The sequence below is a fragment of the Poromitra crassiceps genome, assembly GCF_964638095.1.
Source record: "Poromitra crassiceps genome assembly, chromosome: 15".
NCBI lineage: Eukaryota > Metazoa > Chordata > Actinopteri > Beryciformes > Melamphaidae > Poromitra > Poromitra crassiceps.
The window spans coordinates 1,842,327-1,867,544 of record NC_139634.1 but is presented as its reverse complement, the minus strand read 5'-3'; the positions used below and the strand labels follow the sequence as shown (position 1 = coordinate 1,867,544).

Sequence of the window (25,218 nt, the reverse complement as noted above, 5' to 3'; positions counted from 1 at the left end):
GAACATCCAGTGGAAACGTTTATTTACCAAGACAGGCCGCAACACTAGAACTGTGCTGCTGACACATTACTTCACATCTTAGATGCATATTTCACAGGGGAAAAACAGTAATGACAATGAACAAAGATTTATTCTACTTTATATATAAAAAAAGAAAGAAAAAAGTTGTGTTGTAGAAACACTGAACAGAGAACTTCAACACAACAGAGCTAGATGTTCAACATTTCATTTTATGGCAGTTGAGCCAGATCTGGCTCTGTAAAGTCACCAGAGTTTGGGTTGCTGCTAAAACACTAACCGGCCCAGAAGCCGCTGGACGAGCCCAACTGGAACCAGCCCAACTGGAACCAGCTGGTCCGAACTGGTTTTAACTGGTCATCATGCGTGGGGCGATACTCATAGACATCAGCTCCTGGAACAGAAGCTTGCAGGCGTAAGGCATGCGGACCAGAGAGATCTGACAACACAAGGAGAGAGGAGACTCGCATTACTACAGATTACATTACTACAGATGACTATACATGACCACAGTTTACTACAGTACTACAGATTACTATAATTTACTTTATTCGTTTATTTGGGAGGGACAAAATATAATTAATGAACACGGAAACAAAGTGCAATAAAACAAAGTGCATTAAGAACATTAACCCATTGATACCTGATGCAGCATTTGCGTGTATATCCTTCATTTGTGTGTGTATGCCTTTAAGACCACGAACCGCATGACAGGGATACACACACAAATGCTGCATCAGGTATCAATGGGTTAAAAGTGCATAGAAAAACCATAAACAATTTACAAAGTTGTGTATCAGTGTGTGCGTGTGAGTGTGTATGTGTAGGAGTATGTACGTGTTATGGATGAGTGAGAGGTTGCGTATATGTTGTGTGTACATATGTACTTGTGAGTGTGTGTGTGTGTGTGTGTGTGTGTGAGTGTGTGTGTGTGTGTGTGTGTGTGTGTGCGTGCTACAAAGTACATGTGCATGTGTCTATACATTACTGCAGATTAACATCCGTACAGGTCTTGGTAGATCCAGCAGGTCTTTTCATACCTCTTAGCAGTTCAAGAGTCTTTACATCTTAGCATTGTAACGTCTGTTTTAACAGCTAACATGTCTGACATCATGAGGTTAACAAAAATATATAAAATCTGATGTTTGACATGATAGTAGCACAATAGGATGTGATTTGGATGAGTGTGGAGCCGGCAACTGCTGCACTCAATCCAATGCTGAGCCAATAGGGCAAAGGTAATAATCATCATCATCACAGCGATAAAATGCCAGACATGAAAAGGGTTTTTACTTCAGTGTGTTTTTTTTTAAAGAGCAAATATTTTACTTCATATCATTTAGTTAATTTATTACCATTAAAAAAGTAGTAGTAGTGTATATTTCGCTTTACATGCAAATTCTACATTGTATATTTGATGAACTGATTATCTATATGATTGAAATAAATCAACTAAAATGAACTTTAGAAAGTAAACTGAAACTGAACTGACTAGTTGTCAAAAGGGATTTTGTTTTTATTTTTTATGTTTTTGGTCGGTGGAATGTCACTGTAGAAAATAGAATGCTGTGAAATGTTTAAAGCAATTTTTCTACAGTTAAAAGTTCCATAGAGGGGCTTTCAAAATCCCATATCAGAAGAGAAGGAACTCTTTTTGTATGTTTAATAGTCCACAGAATAAAGATCAATGCACAGAATAGATATAAAAGCCAAAACAGTCAATTAAACCAGGCTGTGCAGACCCAGGCTGTGCAGACCCAGGAAGCGATATAACAGCAGGTGTGTGATGCATAGTGATGTTTAAAAAAAGAAAGTGTGATGCGTACCTGTGTTTTGTTGCGGCAGCCTCGGCACTCGTACGTGTGTGTGCGCGTGTTGGCGATGGCCATCAGGCCACACAGGTTACACACGTGCACCTGGTACGGGTCGGACGCCTCGAACAGACGCTCCCGCAGGAACTGAGCCGCCCCGTGAGCGATCTGACAATCACGCTCCATCTCCCCAAAACGAAGCCCGCCATCACTGAACACACAGAGAGACACAGGTTAGACCAGCCATCACTGAACACACAGAGAGACACAGGTTAGACCAGGGGTTCCCAACAGTTTTTGGCTTGTGACCCCACTTTGACGTCACAGAAATCTAGGGACCCCAGACATTCAAATGTCGGTACATCAATGATGTCACATGTACCAGTATGCAGACTTTTCCCCTCCGAATTCTGCTTTAATCTGATAATTCTGACTTTAATCTGAGAATTCTGCTTTAATCTGAGAATTCTGATTTTAATCTGAGAATTCTGCTTTAATCTGAGAATTCTGACTTTAATCTGAGAATTCTGCTTTAATCTGAGAATTCTGACATTAATCTCAGAATTTTGCCTTTTTGTTCCTCAAAATTCTAACATTAAACTCGGAATTCTGACTTTAATCTTAGAAATCTTCTGACTTTTTTTCTCAGAATTCTGACCCCCCACCCCACAGAATCCTGACATTAAACTCAAAAAACCTTTCCCCATGTGGCCCTAATCCTAGTAGTTTTAAATTGTGTGTGGTGTAAAATAATAATAATAATAATAATCATCATAATAATAATCATAATAATAATAAATAATAGTAGTAGTAATAGTAATTTCAAGCGACCCCACTTGGGGTCGTGACCCCAAGGTTGGGAACCACAAAGACCAAAACTGGAGTTAGGTGGTTTTCACAGCCAGGTGTGTGTGTGTGTGTGTGTGTGTGTGTGTGTGTGTGTGTGTGTGTGTGTGTGTGTGTGTGTGTGTGTGTGTGTGTGTTACCGTGATCGTCCCTCCATGGGCTGTCTGTTGAGGATCTGCACGGGGCCGCGGGCTCGTGAGTGGATCTTATCGTCCACCATGTGCTTTAGACGCTGGTAGTAAGTGGGACCGATGAAGATCTGAGAGGTCAGCTTCCTGCCCGTGAAGCCGTTATACAACACCTAAAGATTGGGGAAAGAGTTCAATGATGATAATGCAGATATACAACACTATATATATATATATATATATATATATATATATATATATATATATATATATATATATATATATATATATAACAATATAACAATATATACAGATATACAACACCTAACGTAATGTTAGCTTAGCATGAGCCAGGAGATAGCCTGCTGCCCCGTACAGTCTAATGCCTTAGCGTGAGCCAGAAGATAGCCTGCTCCCCCGTACGGTCTAATGCAGTGGTTCCCAACCTTAGCCCCCGTTCACACACGACGCCGAAGCAACGCTCAACCTAAGCTCTACCTACGCTGAACCCACAAGTTTCATTTAGGCGTCCTTGTTAACAGGCTTGTTCACACCACCCGCGCCTGTGTCACGCTGAAGCCACACTCACGCCTTGCTCAAGCGATCGTTCAGGATTCACGCCTAGTCCAAGCGTGACGCGTGCTGAAGCCGAGCATTGATCCGTCAATCCAGGCATAAAGTCAATGGGAGTTGTGGGCGGGTTCAAGGCGTGCCGAGTAGGCGCTCAGAGGAAAAGGGAAGGCTTCTTGTGTGAACGGTTAAGCGTGAGCCTACCTCAAGCTTCAGTTGTGCTAACGTTAGGCATTCTGTGTGAACAAGAGCTTAGGCTCACGACCCTAAGTGGGGTCACCTGGAATTCAAATAGTCGATTTTTTTTTATTTTTTTACACCACACAATTTAATACTACCGAAGATGATTAGGGTCACTTGCAATTTTTTATTTATTATTCTTTTAGTTCTGAGTTTAAAGTGATAATCGCTCAGATTTCAGCTTTCTTCTCTTGGGTGACACCTATGGCGATGTGTGATAATTGCAGGTGAGATCCAAAAATTGTTGCATTATGTCACATTACTAATGTCACATAATGTCACTATATTATACTGCAAAGGCTTCCATCAATGGACCATAGCCTCAATCAACATTGTGAGTGACTTTATTTATTATTTATTTAGATGACAATCTTGAGATTATAACTTTAAATCAGGATTCTGCCAATGAAGTCAGAATTCTCAGATTAAAGTCAGAATTCTGCTGGGAAAAAGAAGCATACTATGTGATAGAGAATAGAATTTCTAATGCCTGGGGCTGATGTGAGCTTGACGCAACCAAACAGAACAGTCAAACAATGTTCCATAAGCATAACGGTAGTAACGTTAGGCATATTTACGAGTGTTACATTATCCACACAAGACGGTAACGTTTTTAGTGGCGCTTCTGGGTGGTAATCGATTATCTATATTAGTTAGCAAGCAAGCTAACGTTATAATAGACAGCCTCAGCAGCTAACACAACAAGCTGACCCAACGGAACAGATCTCTTACTGCAGTCAGTCAAACAATGTTCAATGACCATAAGCACAACAGTAGTAACGTTTGGCATATTTGCGACTGTTGCATTATTTATCCACACAAGACGAGGAACGTAACATTATTAGCGGGGCTTCTGGGTGGTACTGTAAATCCATAGCCGTGTTGGCAAGCAGCTAAGCTAAGGTTATCTATAGCCGGGCCAAAACCACAATATCACAACAGCTAAAAATACAACAAGCTAACGTACGGTTCCGTCCATGAACCAAAAACACAGCCCAGTCACTTTGCTGCTCTTTGGCCAGACAGGCTTCACTAGATACATCTTTTTTCTTTTTCTGTGTGGACTTTTTACTGGACTCTGCGTTGTTGGTCATTTGCTAACATTCATTGCATTAGCTAGCGAACGTTATGTTAGCCTGTGTTGTTAGCCTTCTTCTTCGTTGGTGTTTAATGGCTGAAGCGCATTCACTCATTGGTAATAAAAAACACTTTGTGAACATTTACTTCTTCCCAAAACTTACGGAACGGACCTTTCATTTAAAATTGCTCTATGCCTGAAAATAGGCATGGTGCCTGAGAACGTTAAGCCAAGAGATTTAGCATTAGCCTAATATTATTATTCATATTGACAGCTGATGGTCCCTGATTGGCCTCATCTGACCTGATACACCCAAAGACCTCAAAGACATCAGAGTCAAACATCTGCTGCAGAAAGCAGTTAGACATCACCAAGTGCTTCAGCTGTTCTGTGAGCTGCACTCTGTTTATGTGTTGCTGTGTGTGTGATTGAGTGTGAGTGAGTGTGTGTGTGTGTGTGTGTGTGTGTGTGTGTGTGTGTGTGTGTGTGTGTGTGTGTGTGTGTGTGAGTGAGTGAGTGAGTGAGTGGGTGTTGAGCTTCTTGCCTCAGGTGGTAGCCGTACTGACAGCAGCTTGTGTGTTCAGTTCAGTTATGTGTTTATAGTCCCTTATTAATAGCATGTTTCAAAGGGCTTTATACAGTCATATACGACATCCTTTATCTACACACAACATAGGTTACATACTACACATTTTACTAGATGCCATTAGGATACTACACAAACACAGCATGTCTTTAGACTGTGGGAGGAAACACAGGCAAACACAGGGAGAACATGCGCACACTCCACACTAGGGGTGTCACGGTACATGTATTCGTCCCGTGAGTTTACGGTACGACCCTCACGGTACCTCGTTTCACGGTACATGAAACGACACGACGAATACGTCAAATCCAGAAGCACCTAAACGCTGTTTGAACGGCATTGAATTGAATTGAATTAAACGCCACAGAAGAAGACACACCAAAACAACACAAGGGCCATAGAAATCCGCGTTCACAGAATGGGACGTTTTGTGGCGATAAGCTGTTTTGCAAATTCTGTCAACATCAAGCCAACGAGGTAAGCTTGCCAATGTAACGTTACGTAGCCGCGACAAAGTCCTTTATAGTTGCGCGTTGCGGCTAAACGTTACATAACACTGACAAGGCTGTTAACTTGTAAACAAGCAACATACATCGCGTGGGATGAGTGATGCGGTCAAGCAGACATCTGCGGATGCAGACAGGCAAGCTGCGGTGAGGAAGAGGCGATGACTCCTTGTCATGTTCCAATAATCCATTAGATGACCGAACGTAATCATATTATGCTAAACAAAACTCACATCCAATAACGTTAAGGCGCTGACAGGGTTCTTTCCCGTACTTACTGGGAAAGTGAAACCCACCCCGTTGTCTGTCAGACAGTGGGGGTATCTTTCAACAGAGGTAAAGAAGTTTTTCTTCTTCTGCCGTTTTATTCTTCTTCTGAACATGTAGGTATTTTGACGTTGACTAAAGAAACACTGCCGCCTAGTGGCCGCTTTTAGATAGGATTCCAAATTAGTGCTTACATCAAACGCAAATGCTACATAAAACAAATACAACAGGGGGAGGGGTTGGTGGGAGTATTAGGCTACTCCACACATGCACTCTGTTTACAAACTTGTGTACAATAAAGATTTAAAGTGGGGGGAAATGCCTTTGCCCTGTCAAACAGCTGGAATACAGACATCTGAGAGGGAGGCGCACCCCACACTTTGAAAATCACTGCTCTAGAGTAAAACCTTTTTGTGTGGATTGCCTAGATCTTATTAAATAGTGGACATTTATTCATTCCCACATATTAGACACTATTTCTGATGGTAAAAATAGCGTAAAAAGCAGAATTCAGACATATTCAAAGGGAAAATAACAGAATTTGGGATTTGTTGCTTTTTTTCCCCATTTTCGTACCATGCCGTATTTGTACCGAACCGTGACCCCAAAACCGAGGTACGTACCGAACCGTGACTTTTGTGTACCGTGACACCCCTACTCCACACAGAAAAGACCTGGTGGAGATTCGAACGCACAACCTTCTTGCGGTGAGGTGACAGTGCTAACCACTGATCCACCGTGCCGCCCCTGTGTGTGTGTGTGTGTGTGTGTGTGTGTGTGTGTGTGTGTGTGTGTGTTCTGACCTCGTTGCCTCTCAGGTGGTAGCCATACTCTGACAGCAGGTTGGAGACTTTCTGCACATTGACGGCATCATTGAACGGCGTGGCATCGCCGATCTCTCCTTTATTAGCGGAGACCTGCAGACAGAGAGAGAGAGGGGACCAATCACACGACAGCAGACACCCCCAGCTGCTGTATAAATAAAGTTATCTTTATTGATATTACCTTGCCCTGCAGACACTCGATCAGATGGCCGACCGTCATGCGGGACGGGATGGCATGTGGATTGATGATGATGTCAGGTGTGATGCCCTCACAGGTGAACGGCATGTCCTGCACACAGAATACATTCATGTTAGAATGAGCTGAACAATCGGTCACCTCGGCTGCTCTGGGATCAGCCTGCTTGCGGTGAACAGTGAGCTTCACGTACACACTCTCACAGCCAGCTAAGGTCAAACTCAGGTATGAAACATCACGTCCAAGTGAAGTCATCCAAGTTGATACTGTACATCAACTGATCTCACACACAGAACACTGCTGGCATGAAACATTTGATCATGTGACTCTAGTTCATTGGCATTTCACCTCACATAAGACAGGACACTGCTTTCAAGCCTGACATTTACCGGTACATAGATTTGCTAGAAACATGAACATTTCAGCTTTTCGACAACTGACGCTGCTAGATGCTAGATGAGGATTTTGAACGTTTTGATGAATCAAAATCCAAGTCAGAAACACAGCAGCATACACTATATGCTGGGAGCCTGTTAGAATTCAAAATCCTTGCTACCAACACTTAACTAGCCTCTTAACTAGTACTCTGCTGTACTGTACCGTACCGTCAACCTAGTGACATCATCAAGCATCGCCCTAGTTGGCGAAAAGCTGAAATGTTCATATTTTTAGCAAATCTAGGTACATTTCAGACTTGAAAGCATTAGCATTAGCATCAGCATTACAGTATTTCATTTACAAGAAGTGAACACAGAGAATGAAGAAGAATGAGTATTGTGTTGCTGATCATAGTTTCTCTGTTATCTCTCTACCTACAATACAGAGTAGACAGTCATGGAGTTCTGGACAAAATCATAATCTAACTTTATTTAAAAAATATTCTCAGATTTGGGTCCGAGAGACTAAATCTTATCTAATGGGGGTCCATGGCTAATGTGGACTGAATTAGGGGTCGTTGATCTGAAGGAGGTGGAGAATCACTGCTATAAAAGGTATACCAGTACATCTGAACAGTAAACTGAGTACAAAGTGTGTTTTTCCTGTTTGGATCAGAATGGTGAGCTGTGGCCGTGCAGCAGACTTCCTGTTTGGATGTGCAGCTGGATCAGTGTAAACAGCATTTATTAACGTTCTGTGTCTCCACAAGCTGACCGCTGGCTGAAAGCCTTTGCCTTCCACTCAGGGAAAAGAATCTAAAATATAAGAGTTTTTGGTCGCTGCAAAATTCTATTTGTGTTATTTTGGCATTTTGGGAGTCTTTACCGTTATTCTAAAATGTGGAAAATAGTCAAAATAAAGAAAAACGTGTGCGTCCAAAACGTGTGACTGGGGGTGTTTCACTGGAACATACCTCCTGTCTGTACTGGATGCCGCAGGTTCCTTTCTGTCCGTGTCGGCTGGCGAACTTGTCTCCGATCTGAGGAATCCGAACGGAGCGAACCTGAAGGCATCAGAGAGACACACAGTGAGCGGGTCCAGACATGAAGTGTATTAAAAAGGCCCAGTGGGGAGCAGGTCAAATATGCCAACACATACTTCATCTCAGCATAAAGAGTCAGGCAGGGTTTGACATTTAATCAATTTGTCAGGAACTCTCCATGAGATCAGTGTTTGGCATTTGGGAGGAATTTGGAAAGTTCAACCTGTGGCGGATCTGAACGTGTCGACGCTGCTTTGTTTACTTGAAGCTGAAAAGCTGCTGCTCACCTCAAGATCCAACGTTCAGACAGACAGAAGTTACTGAGAGACACCTGACAGCAGCTCTCTGTCCAGACCAACAGGCTTCTGTCTAGGCCAAAATGACTAGTCACATGACTCTAGGGCTGGACCTAATAGTTCACACATTCAAATATTCATTCATAATGCTGCCATTCAGGGGGGAGGGGGGTCTGCATTTGCATGTTTGCACTTTGCAGTATCCCGTGTGGCTTGTGTGATTGTGTTTATCTTGATATATTTTTGCAACAAAAAAAACAGTCTATTGGCATTTCTATTCACCTTATGCAGCCATGCCCACTTGACCCATTGTATTGCGACTTCCTGTTCAAAAGTAACGCCGGCTGTTTTACCTGCTCAAACTAGTCTGACTCACCTGGTCAAACCTAGTTTATCTCACATTATGAGTCAGACTAGGTTTATGAGTCACAGGAAGTGTAAATACAATCAGAACCTCCGATTGTATTTACACTTCCTGTTAGTCTCTCAAGCCAGGCGGTCTCTTCTGAATAAGGTGAATTAGAGCTGTGCTAACAGAGAAGTGTGCATAGATGGCTGCGCCTGTCAATCACTTGGAAGTGGCCACTTTCAGGACCACAGTAAAACTTTGCTTTTTTGTGTTTGCATCTTTAAGACGGCCTATTTGGGCTCACAATCTTCAAACATTAAATTCTGTGACACCGTATTTCTTGGCTGTGCGCGCGCGCGCGCGCGCGAGAGAGAAAGAGAGAGAGAGAGAGAGAGAGAAAGCCACCTCCAGGGGTGGCTCGCTTGAGGGGAACGCTCGTTTGGCGCCATCTGTTGTTGTGAATGTATAATGACATTTAAAAGTCTAGAACCTGAAAATAAGACACTTTTTCAGATGTATTTCTTGGAGCAGTGGTCTTCAACAGGGGGTCCGCAAAGGCACTGGAGGGGGTCCACCAATTTTTGTCAGTAGTTTGTGAAAAATTTAAATATGTATTTTGGACAAAAAATTATCATATTTAGTCAACTCCAAGCATGAATGGGCAATAATAAGCTAATAAGCTTTTGACAAAAATGTTTTACAAAGCGAATCTGATGAAGCAATATGTGAAACACATTGTCCGCTCCTTCTTGCTTTTTAAATGTAATCTATTAATAAAAAGAAGTGTTGGTTCTGATATCCTGGTGTGCGCTGGATTATACATGTTATTATAGGCCACACTTAAAATGCAAGTTTATTTTATTTTGAATCATAGGGGGTCCCTGCTCTGTTTCTCTATCAATCCAGGGGTCCTTGGGCTGAAACAGGTTGAAGACCTCTGGCCTAGATGATCTATCTTGGAGGGGGGAAAAAGCTGTCTCATATTTGTACCATTCAGTATACCGGTACTCTAAAAACCTTGTGAAGTGTGAAGCGGAGTATGTGCCGACTGACCCGGATCTTGCAGAACTTGTAGCCCTCCTGGTTGAGCGTGACCATGACCTGGTCCACGATGCCGGTCTCAGAGGTCCGGAGGAAGGTGGAGCAGTCTCTCTTGGTGTAGCGGCGGTTGGTGCTGTCCAGCTCATCGTCGTTCTCTGGCAGCGTCACCGTCTTCCCGATGATCACGTCCTCGCCCGACACGCGCACGCCCGGGGCGATCAGACCGTCCTCGTCAAGCTTGTCGTAAATGGCGTGTCTCATTCCTGAGAGAGGAAGGGAGGAGAGAGGAGAGGAAGGAGAGAGGAGAGGAGAGGAAGGGAGGAGAGGAGAGAGGAGGAGAGGAAGGGAGGAGAGGTGAGAGGAAGGAGACAGGAGAGGAGAGAGGAGGAGAGGAAGGGAGGAGAGGAGAGAGGAGGAGAGGAAGGGAGGAGAGGTGAGAGGAAGGAGAGGAAGGAGACAGGAGAGGAGAGTTCCAGCTTGTTTTACTGATGTTTTTGGCAGATGTGTTCATGAATAAACCAGTTGGAGATACGGATCAAGGTTCATTACTGTTACACTGAGAACTTTTATAACGACAACTAGCAGCTTTACAGAAGCTCACAGACAACTATTAAAAAGAGAAAGAGGCTTGACGGTGTGAACAGAACACATCTCAACTGTGCTGTGTTAAATGTAAAAAATATATATATATAAAAGCTTGATTTCCCCCTCAAATTCACACATTTTCAAAGATTTCAAGGACCCGTGGGAACGCTGTAAATAACTGCGTTCCCAGAAGAGGGCAATCTGGGAACCCAGTCAATTTTTGGTCGGCAACTCGTAGTATCGCCAAAGTCGCGGCGCAAATTGCTATTCAGACTGTAAACAGTGGTGCGACTTTGGCGATACTACGAGTCACAACAACTACACCTCCAGTCATTTTCCACTGTTGTTGTTGAGATGAGTTGACGTCTTCTATGCAGAGTGTTTTTGTGTTAACGTTATTAGAAACGGAGACAGAAAAGGAAGTGACGGTGGCAGGAGAGGCGCTCTGTACAGGAAGCTGGGAAAAAAGGTAGGGCTGTCCCAGAGTCTATTTTTCAAATAAAAATTGACTCTGGGTTCCCAGATTGAGAAGAGGGCGACATTATTGTTTGATGCAACAGCTGAGAAAGGAGGAAGAAGAGAAGCTGCTGATGTCATCACTGATGTCATCACTGATGTCATCACTGACCCTGACAGGTCTCTCTGGTCGGCTTCTCGAAGATCTCCTCCTGATCGAAGCCCTTCTTAGACTCCTGCTCTTTGTAGGAGCGATAGAACACAGACCTGCAAGACAGCAAACACCTTTCAGTTCTTAGACTCCTGCTCTTTGTAGGAGCGATAGAACACAGACCTGCAAGACAGGAAACACCTTTCAGTCTCTCTGTAATATGTCACGGGGACAGACAGAAAACATGTCTGCCTAAACTTCCATTTGATATTTCTCTCTGCCTTGGCCACAGTGTGTGATATAGATACTGTATAAGCTGCTGAGAGCACCACTCCCACAGCAGGACGCGCTGAGGAGGGAGAGGCTCCGCCCACCTGAAGAATCCGCGGTCCACGGCCGATCGGTTCATGATGACAGAGTCCTCCTGGTTGTAGCCGGTGTACGAAGCGATCGCCACGATGGAGTTGATACCTGACAAGACACAAGGTGCTTCAGTTTAACAGCAGACATCTGAAATCTAAACAGCAGCAAAACACCTTTCACTATGTCAATTAGTGATCAAACAATTAGCTGATCGACAGAAAATTAACCAATTACAATTAGGTATGTACTGATTTATGTACATCGTAATCGGCCGATATTCGCCTTGTTCGAATCTGGGAATGCATCGGTTCAAATCGAAAGTCTGTCTTGACAGATCAGCCTATCAGCAAATAAGATAGCATTCAGCGATGCCTTTACAAATGACACCATCAGTGGGCGACAGCCAGACAGACGCCTGGCAATATTTGTGCCAGGCAGCCAGATGATGTCATCAGTAGCACACATGCTGCCTGGCATATAGCGAATTCACGCTAACAACATTTTATCGTGATTTGTGCGATTTCACGGTTGCCTACTTGTTACCCCCTTTCACCAGACCGCGTCAAAATGGCCCTTTTAACCCATTGATACCTGATGCAGCATTTGTGTGTGTATCCCTTTAAGACCGCGAACCGAGTCACGCGGTTCGCGTTCTTAAAGGGATACACACACAGATGAGGGATATACACTCAAATGCTGCATCAGGTCTCAATGGGTTAAACACAGAATGGCTGCTGTGAAAAAGATCAAGTGCTTTGAGAGCAGTGAGGGCATACCTGCAGGCAGCTCTCTGAAGCGGAGGTACTCCATGGAGCGCGTGGTGACCAGGGGCTTCTGAGGGTAGTACAGCACGTGAGCCAGCGTGTCCATACGCACGTGGAAGTTAGTGATGTAGACGCCCATGGCCTGCTTCCCCATGGCCGACTGGTACGTGTTCCTGGGAGACTGACGGCAAAACACACACACAACAGTGTCAGCTCTCTGCATGTGGATGTATGCCTCCGTGCTTCCTGTCCCTAGCTACAGCCCCTTTCCCCTAGCCCAGCGCTTTTCAAAGTGTGAGGCGTGACCGCGGTTCGAACCCGGGACTTTCTTCTTGTGAGGCAACAGTGCTAACCACTGGCTCAATTCATGTATTTTCAAGGATTTCAAAGCCCTACAATACACACATAATACACACAGATAGTATACAATAGAAGATTTTACAAGCTATAACAAAGCAGTTTTCCTTCTGTATATTTGCAGCAGCAGTAGTAGAGTGAAGTTGGCTTGGTGTTGGTACCTGGTTGTGATCGGGGAAGGGGATGATCGACGCGCAGACACCCAGGATCATGGATGGGTGGATCTCACAGTGTGTGTATGTGGAGCAGTAGGCCACGCCCTTCTCCTGAAGGTCGTCTGGGGTCATGGCCAGCATCACCGTCTCCTCCTCCAGCGTGTCGATGTACTCCACCACGCCACTCGCCACCAGGTCCTGCCAGCTGACAACAACAACAAGTCAGTCTGTCAGGTCCTGCAAGCTGACAACAAGTCAGTCTGTCAGGTCCTGCAAGCTGACAACAAGTCAGTCTGTCAGGTCCTGCAAGCTGACAACAAGTCAGTCTGTCAGGTCCTGCAAGCTGACAACAAGTCAGTCTGTCAGGTCCTGCAAGCTGACAACAAGTCAGTCTGTCAGGTCCTGCAAGCTGACAACAAGTCAGTCTGTCAGGTCCTGCAAGCTGACAACAACTCAGTCTGTCAGGTCCTGCAAGCTGACAACAACTCAGTCTGTCAGGTCCTGCAAGCTGACAACAAGTCAGTCTGTCAGGTCCTGCAAGCTGACAACAACTCAGTCTGTCAGGTCCTGCAAGCTGACAACAACTCAGTCTGTCAGGTCCTGCAAGCTGACAACAAGTCAGTCTGTCAGGTCCTGCAAGCTGACAACAACTCAGTCTGTCAGGTCCTGCAAGCTGACAACAACTCAGTCTGTCAGGTCCTGCAAGCTGACAACAACTCAGTCTGTCAGGTCCTGCAAGCTGACAACAAGTCAGTCTGTTAGACGCTCCACGTTTCCTCCTGTGGTTTTATTTGGATCATGGCCGCCCACTGTCTGACTCTCACCTCCATGACATCCTCAACCTGTCAGTACAGTAAGTCAACTGTCTAATGTTGAAAGACTTTGGAAAGACAGACAGGCTTCATGTCTCCCGCTGATATTGCAAAGTGATAATAACTAACTGTAGCACAAGGCATTGAAAAATGTGTCATAATATTGGCATATTGTGATGTGTAACTTAAACGGTGCTCAATGTAAACTTATTATACAATTTTGACTTATTATTTGGTGTATTTTAGTGTTTTTTTTTTGTCAGTTTGTCAAGTCAAATGACCACTCTTGATTACAAAGGTGGACAATATTGTTTTTAATGTTCTAAAGCACCTTGAGCTGAATGCACTTTCTGTCAGAAAGGTGTCTTTCCTCTTAAATATCTTTATGCTCCCAAGAAGAAGCATTATGGATATTTTTTAAAGATTTTTTTTTTAACAATCAACTGCAAATTAATACAATTATTTATTGTTAACACTTTCAGTGCCACGGCCCTTGGGCAAAAGGTTGCTTGCTGTGCCACATAGGCCGCAATGCATTTTAAAACAGTCATATAATTTCTTTAATAATTACTATGTAAACACTGAACACGCACAAATAACGATGAGACTCTCTTCTATCACCTGCAAAAAAAAGTTTATTGATCCCATTTTCCGTTCTTTAGTTATGAGCCGGAGAAGATAGCTTGATTGAACGAAAAAAAGAGCTTTTTTTCTACGAGCTGAGATAATGAGCCTTTTGTGAAATTAAACATTTCAAGCACATCACTGACTCTGAAGCTAATTTTCTGATGTAGTCACACCTCAAAAATAATTTCCTTCAATAAAACAATGAAGGCAAGGGAATTTTGTTTGGAAGAATAATATTTTTAGCTGAAACCAGCAGCGCTGGCGCCTGCATGCGCTGCTGGTTGCAGCTTCTTGCTGATCTTTTGCTGCTGGTGGGCATCGGATATTCTGGCTTGCGTTTGCCAACCCTGTCCTGCTGTCTGGGTCTGTGTTGTGTACTTGGCTCTGCGTGCCCCCCCCCCCCCCCCCCCCCCCCGTTGTGGGAGGAGTGTCTCTCTGCTCTGCTGTTTTCTCGTTTTCTCTGCCTGTGCTCAGCACTGAAAAAGTCCGCTAGATCCTGCTTTTTTACAGCCGCGTGTACCAGCTCCCATGCTTCGAGTTGAGAATAATAACAAATCCACGGCTGATCATGTGTTGCAGCAGACACGGAGGCTGTTGCAGCGGACATCGAGGTGCTCAATTGTGATAGCAGATTGGCTGCTGCAGGGGCACAGCTAAACGTTGCTTCAATGAAGCCGCTGCATACGGACGGATGCGATGCGATTTCCTTCCCCCCAATGACTTCTTCTGTGTGTTTCACTCCACGTTCTCTCATCTGGAGAGCGCTGTCGCCACCTAAGGGTTCTGTAAAATAGGTTAGACACATTCAATACCTCTGAATATTGTAAGAGGCGATGTAAGAGGCATAGATCGACACCCCCCCGTCAAAAAAAAAAAATCGAGTTATGACGCCATTTGGCGTCGCTGGCACTGTACGGTAAATTTCTAATGACGCCATATGGCGTCGCTGGCACTGAATGTGTTAAGCAGATAAAAGAGTAGTGTTTTTATTGTTTTGAAAATTAAGATTTAGAATGTAAATTGCCTATAAACTATACGAGGAATCAGCGTGACGTCACAACAACAACAAATCACCACAAAACACCCGGAACCGCAGCAGTTAATAGTATGAGTTGTGCCAAACAAACGTTCATATCTCAAAAACTATACATGACATCGCTTATATTTTTGACATTCTGAGTGAGAGAATTAGCTCAAGAGTTTGATGTATAATATATACATGTCTCCTCTCACTCCATAGGGTTCCATTGGCGTTTCCACCCGGAAACGCGTTTTGTTTACCAAAATGCTGCTCAGCTGATCCCTCGTATAATACGTTATGGTCATGTCGTATAAAATGTTATGTCATGTTGTATAAAATGTTATGTAATGTCGTATAAAACGTTATGTCATGTTGTATAATACGTTATGTCATGTTGTATAATATGTTATGTCATGTCATATAATATGTTATGTCATTCACAAAACACCAACATTTATTTTTGTCCCACGGCCCTCCATCCCCATTCATTTTTGGCCCTTCATAGGAAAGAATTTGGGCACCTCTGATTTAGATCCATAATTCTGTAGCGCTGTAGCGCCCCCTGTAGACCAGTCATGATGAAAAAAGTACCTAACCCTGAACAAACTGATAGAAAGGGTTTTTTAATGGATTCTAGTACTATTGGGCATGTTAAATAACATACATTTGTTCAGGGTTCAACCATATAATGACTGGCCTACAAAGAGACAGAAACACAGACAGGAGGTAGAGCGGGTCATCCACTAATCAGAGCGTCGGAGGTTCGATCCCGGGCATGACAAAGTGTCCTTGGGGTTGGGGAAGATACTAACTACCCAAATTGCTCCCGGTGGCTGTGCCAGCACCCTGTGTGGTAGCTGAGAGAGCCTCCTCTCTCTCCTCTGTACCTGTAGTTGTTGTACTCTCTGCCAGCACCCTGTGTGGTAGCTGAGAGAGCCTACTCTCTCTCATTTGTACCTGTAGTTGTTGTACTCTCTCTCCTTCAGCTGGTCGATGTGTCTCCTCTTCAGCAGCAGTTTCTGTTTCTCTACGATCAGCAGCGGTCTGCAGATCCGCCCCGCGTCCGTGTAGATCCTGATCTCTCTCTCCCTGATGTCTCTGATCATCGACACCTGGAGACAGAGAGACAGACAGACAGAAAATCAGTCAGACAGACAGAAAAATAGAACAGAAGCTGAAACTATGGCTGCAGCATGCATGCATGCGTCACTTCAGTGTGGCTTCAGCGTGGCGTGGCGTGCAGCTGGTGTGATCGGTCTCGCCTGTTAACAAGGATGCTGAAATTAAACTACCTCCGTGCTGCGTAGCTTCGGCGTATGGTGTGTACGGGCTGTAAGGCACTTCTGCATTGGCTTGGCCGGATCATATTGGTGTCAGGAAGGGGGGGGGGGGGGGGTTACATCGGGTCTGTTTGTTCTGACAGGAAGGGGCGGAGTTACATCGGGTCTGTTTGTTCTGACAGGAAGGGGCGGAGTTACCTCAGACACAATGATGTCCATCTGCCTCCTCAGCTTCCTCAGCGTGTTCATCAGCTGCTCCGGGTCTTTGTGGATCCCCACCCAGCAGCCATTCACAAAGATCTTGGTGGCGCTGCAAAAGAGTCACCACTGTTAACATGTTACACTGGTCACCAGGTATTACAGTGTAACATGTGATGCAGGTGCACTGTGCACCTTTGTAGGCCAAGGCGTCTATATCACCGATGATGTCATAATGCGGAAGGCATAATATCTACGTTCACATTCGAACAATTGTGATGTCATCAGTGTGACATGACACAAGTGTGATGTCAAGCATGAACAGTAAGAATTCTAGTGTAGAATTGCGATCAGTGATGTCATAAATCACTGATGATGTCACAATGACAATACACTGAGTGAACTGATGTAAACTAATGTCACTTATGCATAGAAATTGTGACATCATCAGTGATGTCTTAAATCACTGGTGATATCATACCCACTGATGATGTGGGTATAGATACAGTATATATAGATACAGTCGGTCATGTTACTTCCGGTAACGGGACAAGTAATGGTCCAAGGGTGAGTTAAGGAGAGTAGAAGTTCAGAATGTAGGGAAACAGTGGATGGATAAATCCAGAAGGAGGCGGTAATGCAACATAAAGGATGCCAACTGCCATAAAACACCACAGAAGAAGAGGAAGAAGAACTTCCGGTAATGTGTGTGTATGTGGCCGCGGGGGCATGCTGACCCACGCGTCTATGACGAGACACCGCCTGAATGTGTAAGTGCTTCTCTGCTGAGCCCAGCCAATAGCCTGAACCTGCAGCAACATATAGAGAGCATCGACCAAGCTGGAGTCACTGAGTGTGATAACGGCACAGCGTAGCCATGTTATTAGACTCAGTGTCTTGTTGTTTCATGTTTGTTGACCAAACCTTGATGTTCTATAGCAGAGGTTTTCAAAGTGGGAGGCGGGGCTCCCCAGGGGGGCTCCAAACAGTTTCAGGGGAGGCTCAGTGAGTAGGAGTGATTTTTTTGTATTATTTATTTATTTTACATTATTTATTACATTAGCTATCAAAACTATCAAAAGTGATCGAATCACATATAGTCTAAATGTGCGTGCGTACTTAGACAGTAGTTTTGGAGATTTTTTTGTATAGGCATCCAAGAATTTGGTGAAACTGCAAGCAGGCACCTTTTTCAGAGCTTTGTCTTGAGGGAAGGCCCATTGCCTCCGACTTTGAAAAGCCCTGTTCTCTAGACTCCCCTGATTCTACATAATGTTATGTAGAATGTATGTTACGTTATTTCAGAAATAGACTAGAGTATGCAACAGTGGAGTTTCTCAGCAGAAAAGACATGATTTCACCGTTTTTCCGAGTGGATTTGGATGTGCTGATTGGCTGAAGGACTGGCTACTTCCACCCACTGAAATAAACGGATCCACGAAACGAAAAAGAATGTGAGTTCACGGATCTGGATTGTTTGAACCAGGCTAGACCTGCGTAGGAACCCTGTCAGCCATTTTTTACTATTTGTAGTTATCAGTTCTAAACCTGTACAGTCAGAAGTGGCTGCTGTCATGTGACTCACTCTGCGATGGCGGCAGGAGAGATCTCCTCCAGGTTCTCCATGCTCCACTCCTCCAGAAACTCCAGGATGGGAGACGGCTGGGAGCCCACAGAGATATAGGCCATCAGAGCCAGGTTCTTCACCAGGCCCACAGCGTGGCCCTGCAACATGAATGACACAAGATACAGCTTAGGCAAAGAGTTTAGAAGCCAAGAGAGACAAAACTCGAGTGTTTTTGTTTTGACAACAGCACAGCCGCCATTTTGAAAACGGCTCCTTGTGCCAACGGGACAACAGCACATAACCCTGACAGACCATAACCCGGGAAGAACTCTGGTCTTTTCAGTAGAGCAGTGGTTCTCAACCTTTTTATTTTTGTTTAATGATTCAACTCAAATCAATTAAAATTGAATCGACAGGGAAATTAGTAACTAGGAACATCCCTATTGTAAACCTGTGTGGGTGTCTGGGTGTGTGTGTGTGTGCGCGTTCGTGTGTGTGTGTGTTACCTCGGGTGTCTCTGCAGGACACACCATGCCCCACAGTGTGTTGTGCAGCTGTCTGGGCTTGGCCAGCTTGCCGTCACGGCCGATGGGGGAGTTGACCCTCCTCAGGTGGGACAGGGTGGAGGCAAACGTCAGCCGGTTCAGCACCTGAGAAACACGGAGACACACTGAGAAGCAGGTCTGCAACTAACCATTATTTTCATTATCAATTCATCTGTGGGTTCTTTTCTCAACTAATCCATTAGTTGTCTGGTCGATAAAATGTCAGAAAACTGTGAAAAATGTCGAGCACTTTTTCCCCAAAGCCCAAGATGACGTCCTCAAATGTCTTCTTTTGTCTTTCTTTTTGTCTTTTGAAAATATTCACATTTAAGAAGCTGGAACCAGAGGATTTTATTTTATTTATTTTTTAATTAGTCTAAACAATTAATTTATTATAAAAAATAGTTTGCCATTAATTTTCTGTTGATCGACTAATCGCTTAAACCAGTGGTTCTCAAAGTGGGGTCCCCAGCAAAAAGGGGATTCATTTATTTCCCTATAATTCCATCCTTAAGTACGGTAACACAATGACAATGTATGACTAGTTTGGTCCTGGGTTTCATACTCTTTCTGTCATAACACATCTAAAAGCAACAATCTTATCAGATGAGGGACTGAAGGGATTGTAAATACCAACAGCACAGAAGCATCAGTATTTGAGGGAAAAGGTCACTAATGTAGGCAGGCATAATGACTAACAAGTTGTTATACCGTAGGGTTGAGCCTGTCAGTCAGAGGCTGTAGCCCGGAATAACTCGGCTGGATCTCAGTGTGAAAGGAGTGTCTGTGTGTCTGTGTGTGTGTGTGTGTGTTAGAGCCCGACTGAATATATCGGTCCACCGATATTATCGGCCGATATGTTGGCCGGTATTGCAGATATTTTTTTATGTTATATTATTTAAGTTATAGACAGTATGTTGTGTATATTTGATCTTTTTTCTTAAAGTCGAGCTGAACCCAAAAATGACTTTTCTTTTCTTTTAATTCAAATACCTGGGTATGCAGTGCACCTATTTAATGATGTATGCAAAAAAAAATCACAAAAATCGAATTCCTTTAGTTTTTCACATCAAAAGTTCATTTTTCAAGATTTCATTGATAACACTAACCTACAGTTTGCTGACGTCACATAGTACTATCAAATTTCTACCCCATTTCAACCAATCATATCACGACATGCAGCTATCAATCAAATCTTCATTTCAGGATAATTTTCTCTTCCAAATGAAGTAGAAAATGGCGCCTAGCGCCTGTCATCTGGCAGAATTCCTATCCCATAAACTAACTACTAACTTGGCCAATTGCATGAAACATGAACAAAAACAAAAACTATAATCTCTAAGAATGCAAAGAAATGTAACTGGCTCGTTAAAACGCGCATTCCAGGAATATCGTATTTACAGAAATAGCGTAGTCAGGGGTCTGCCCTCTGAGATTTCAGGCGGGCGGGCAGCACCCATGCATCGGATTGTCCGCTCGCTCCGCACGAAGCAAGTGGCTGCCTGGTACTCCGCGGATCCCACTCGCGTAGCACGACAACACGCTGAATCCCACTCGATTTGGGGGTGGAACACGCCATGATTGAACAATGCCAAAGCCAGTCGACAGAATTGTCAAATCAAATCATCGACACGTATATGGTCCGCCTCTCAATTTGTTTTCAGTCTCCGACGCTCGTGCTATTGCATTCGCCTCCGGTTCACTTCGACTTTAACTCAAGTTATATTTTCTATTTGTTCTATTTGTGTTTTTCTATTTCTAGTTATTTATTTATAATTATTAAATTCCCAGTGAAGTTTACTGTTTCATTGCATTAATGTCATTTTGGACAATAAAGTTAATTGATAAGCTGTCAAATATCCTGCCTACATTACATATCTCAAGTCATGTCAAGTCAAGTCATATCTTTGTCAAGTGTTTGATATTTGAGAGATCATTGCAATTTTTTTTGTAATATAATGTGTATAATATAATATAAGAATATCGGTATCGGCCTCAAAAATCCAGTATCGATCGGGCTCTAGTATGTGTGTGTGTGCTCGTGCGTTGTGTGTGTGTGTGTGTGTGTGGTACCTGGGAGACTCCAGCTCTGGCCTGGTGAGCGTGTGTGTGTGTGTGTGTGTGTGTGGTACCTGGGAGACTCCAGCTGTGGCCTGGTGAGCGTGTGTGTGTGTGTGTGTGTGTGTGTGGTACCTGGGAGACTCCAGCTGTGGCCTGGTGAGCGTGTGTGTGTGTGTGTGTGTGTGGTACCTGGGAGACTCCAGCTCTGGCCTGGTGAGCTTTCTTCACGTCTCCCCAGTTCCCGGTGGCCAGAGAGTACTTGAGGCCATCGGAGATGATGCGTGTTTTGATGGCCAGCTCCAGATTGAAGTCTTTCCCTCTGTCGATGAACTTCTGAGCGTAGATCCTGATCTCCTTCAGCAGGTTCTTAAACATGCTGCCGACGGGAGACAAGAAGAGTGCGTCTGTCAAATCCCAATCCCATCGTTCTTTATTCTGTTTTATTCTGAAATGATGGTGATTACTGCAAATCTCTAGCCTGGATATGAACAGCAAAATGATTTCACTGCACTTTTGGAATCTTAATTAGTACAAATTGAGAGTACAATTTCTCTTTTCTACTGTTTTTAAGCTAAATTACTGTCTATTTTGAAAAGGAGGAGATGGATGGAAATATTAATTATTATTCATGGTTCCATCATCAGTGAACGGGTAAATAAAGATGAGAAGAAGGAAACAAGCCCCACCCCCTGAAGAGGAAAGCCAATAGCGGGCCGGCCAGGTCCAGCCTCTTGTTGCCATAGTGATCTCTGTCGTCCAGCTCTCTGCGGCCCAGAGCGGCTAGCAACAGCCTGTGCACCATGTACCTAAAAACAACACACACTTAGTTACAACACACACTTACAATAAACACAACACACACTTGGGGTGTATTCACTCACACACCTGTCTCATTTGGAGCAGTTGTTGGGAAACAGGAAGCGTTTACCCGCTTGGTGCGGTTCCTTTAGACGTGTGAACACGCAATCGCGCTCAGATGCGGGATCAATCAAGCAGGCCGAGATCGCCAAGAAAAGGTCTCAGGCCGCTTCTAAACGAACTCTGGAGCGTTTCGTTTGTGGTGAGAACGTGATCCGACCTCGATCTGACACAACTGTAGGAAACGGTGTGCATTTTTGGATCAACCAGCTCCCGTAGCGTAGCCAGCTGCGTACTGGTCTGACAACGAGCATTTCTATCGGTTAAAAAGATAATCTTCGTTCTTTAGATCTTATTTTGGCTACGAGATGCACAAGATTACCGTAAGTGACTGAATTCAGTCTGAGCGCAACACAAAAACATACATGGCTCGATGTTCTTCTCAAGCACTGCCCGCCCGCGTTTAGTTCATTTTTACCCGTGCCCATGAATTTATAAAAGTATATTTTTTACCCGTTACCAACACAAGCTTTTTGCGAGTAACCTGACCCGGTGCAGGACTCTGACCCTGACTTAGACAACACCAAACAACACACACACACACACACACACACACACACACGCGCACACACACACAATCTTGAGTGTTTGAAGGATCTAATAGAGGCCAACATGCCCCACACACAAATCTGTATGTGTATATCTGTATAAGTGAGCTCACCCTAAGAAGTAAGCCTTCTTGGTCTCACAGAAGTCGCTGACTCCAACATGCGGCAGCACCTCCTTCTGCAGGACCTCCTTGGCGTATTTGATCCTCCTCTCCTTGGTCACGCCAGGCTTGGCTCCTCTGGAGCCGATGAAGTTCAGAGCCACGTTCTGCTCCTGGATCACGAAGGCTTCGTCCAGAGAGGGCTTCACCTAGGGACGCCCAATGATGACATCACACACACTACAGGTCAACGTGTGGGGACGGCCAATGATGACATCACACACACTACAGGTCAACGGGTGGGGACGCCCAATGATGACCTCACACACACTACAGGTCAAATAGTTGGAACACCGGCAAGATCCATATGCCTGATCTTTCATCATACTATACGCAAGGAATAACTGTGTGTGTGTGTGTGTGTAGGGCTGTGCAATAAAATCGACACGCAATACATCGCAATACTTTTTTCTGCGATACAGTATCAATACTGTATCGATATTTCCCATATCGATTTTTTTGCAGAGCCATGTGTTCAGTGACACAATAAGAATACTTTTTATTTCAGTGCGTTCAGTAACACACTCAACACTCTGTAGTTTTGACTCAATTTGTCCACTAAGTTATCAGTATAAAGTGATGTACATATTATTACACTACCTGTGTGGTACACAGTGTGTTGTATTTTTAGCTCTATTTTTTTATTTTGAGTAAATTGTGGAGAGTATCGCAATATGTATTGTATCGCAATGTATCGTGATACAATCGTATCGCGACCCGCGTACTCGACACGTTCCATATTAATGAACTTTGAATAAACATGCAAACAGCCAGAGGCTCAGCTCTGAGTGCAGCGGGGTTGTTTGATTTAAACACTGTCACATAACAGCCGGGCGGGGCCTCAGCGCTCTGACTGGCTGAGCGGGGCAAAGGCACGCACCCCGCTCCGTTAAACTGCCGGAGAGAGAAGAACGAGCACACACAATGCAGTAACACTATCCAATTGGAGCGCAGACACCTTTGATTGACAGCAGAAACAACCAATGGAAGGCCGTAAACTGCTTCTATGGTTCTGTCTGGATTTAAACCATATACGGGCCAAGCAATCAGCCCGTTCAGAACAGGCAGGTTTTGAACAGGCAAAGTGTGAGTGAGTGAGTGAGTGAGTCCTTCCTTGAATGAACACGCTGAAGCTCTGTGCAGCAGTGGGGCCAACAGGCACGAGTCACAACTAAACTAAACTAAGTGGAAGTAAAGTGTTCACCATCTCCATCATCTCAGGGTCGTCAAAGTCGTAGATGATGTGCTCCAGGATGTCTCTGTCTGACACGAAGCCCAGCGCGCGGAACACGATGATGATGGGCACTTCCTGTCTGATGTAAGGCAGCGTGGACACGATCCTCTGGCCGATGGCGCTCTTCTTCACTCCCTGTGAAGAAACAAAAGCAGTCAGTCAGTCTTAAGGCGCAATTATGCTCAACATTAAACACAGACGTTGGACGTTACGCGCCAATTTACGCTATACTATTTTTATGTTCGGATTGCAACTTTAGCTATATTTTTCCAAAACTTCCCAAAAGGGAACCCTGATAACAGTATTCTGACTTATTTTTGCAATTCTCACTTGCATGAAGTTTTTAAGTGTGCGGTTAAAGCACAATTAAGACAGCACTAGTGTGAACACTCGCTGACATGTTGCTAAGGTGTTGCTGACATGCTGGTATGTTGCTGACATGTTGTGAATATGTTTGCTGATACACTGTTGATATGGCACCATGCTGTGAGCAGTATAGACTATAGACGGTTTTCACCAGAGCGCAACCCCACAGCACTTCCTTTTTCTCAGCATTCAAACTGCAGAAATATTCACTCGACATCGTTACTTTTGTTTTCGCTGCTCAGCTGTATAGACAGTTTTCACGGAATGGTCAGTCCTGCACTTGAATGTTTTTTTTCTTTTATGTCCATAGCAAACACTGCAACAGGAAGTGAGCGGGGGTTCAATTTAGAATGTTTTTGTTGTCAAGTTAAAACCGTCTATATTATTCAATTGACGTCACTCACGCCCACTGCCACTAGGCTGTAGATTAGCTAGATACTATGTCCCAGTTAGCTCTGGTTAATGCTTAGAGTAGTCAGTTGTCTGATCTTCTCCCCCCCCCCTCTCTTTCCCCCTTCCCCCGCTTCTTCCCTTCTTCCCCCTTCTTGTTCTCCTCTCTTTCCATGCTCTTTCCTCCCCCACATCCCACCGCCCCCCCCTCCCTTCTCCTGCTCTCTCCTCATTCTCCCCCCCTCTGCTCCTTCTCCTCTTCTCCCCTATTTTCCTGAATCCCTGCCACTTCCTGCTCTCCCTTCTCTCACATTCCCCCTGCTCTCCTTCCCCTGCACCCTCCCACCTCTCCTTCTCTGCCTCTCTGTCCTCCCCCCTCTCTCACATTCCCCCTGCTCTCCTTCCCCTGCACCCTCCCACCTCTCCTTCTCTGTTCTCTCCTCCTCCACATTTCCCATTTTCCCCCCACCCTCGCCCTAATCC

At 44.4% G+C, this 25,218-nt stretch overlaps 1 protein-coding gene across 1 annotated transcript in view; it reads right to left on the bottom strand.

Moving 5' to 3' along the window:
• Window positions 1–6: 6 nt before the first annotated feature.
• Window positions 7–25,218, bottom strand: part of LOC310790413 (DNA-directed RNA polymerase II subunit RPB2) — a 36,899-nt gene continuing 11,687 nt past the window's right edge. Inside the window, exons 7-25 of the mRNA XM_083652098.1 lie at window positions 23,950–24,114; window positions 22,698–22,894; window positions 21,805–21,924; window positions 21,308–21,494; window positions 19,019–19,162; window positions 18,531–18,670; window positions 16,946–17,057; window positions 16,425–16,579; window positions 13,014–13,212; window positions 12,508–12,676; window positions 11,743–11,839; window positions 11,390–11,484; window positions 10,189–10,439; window positions 8,422–8,511; window positions 7,056–7,163; window positions 6,854–6,967; window positions 2,816–2,976; window positions 1,845–2,040; window positions 7–457 (exon numbers count right to left, since the gene is read on the bottom strand). Of these exons, the coding sequence (XP_083508224.1) occupies window positions 368–457; window positions 1,845–2,040; window positions 2,816–2,976; window positions 6,854–6,967; window positions 7,056–7,163; window positions 8,422–8,511; window positions 10,189–10,439; window positions 11,390–11,484; window positions 11,743–11,839; window positions 12,508–12,676; window positions 13,014–13,212; window positions 16,425–16,579; window positions 16,946–17,057; window positions 18,531–18,670; window positions 19,019–19,162; window positions 21,308–21,494; window positions 21,805–21,924; window positions 22,698–22,894; window positions 23,950–24,114 (2,790 nt within the window). The 3' untranslated portion in view covers window positions 7–367. The remainder of the gene's footprint in view (window positions 458–1,844; window positions 2,041–2,815; window positions 2,977–6,853; window positions 6,968–7,055; window positions 7,164–8,421; window positions 8,512–10,188; window positions 10,440–11,389; window positions 11,485–11,742; window positions 11,840–12,507; window positions 12,677–13,013; window positions 13,213–16,424; window positions 16,580–16,945; window positions 17,058–18,530; window positions 18,671–19,018; window positions 19,163–21,307; window positions 21,495–21,804; window positions 21,925–22,697; window positions 22,895–23,949; window positions 24,115–25,218) is intronic.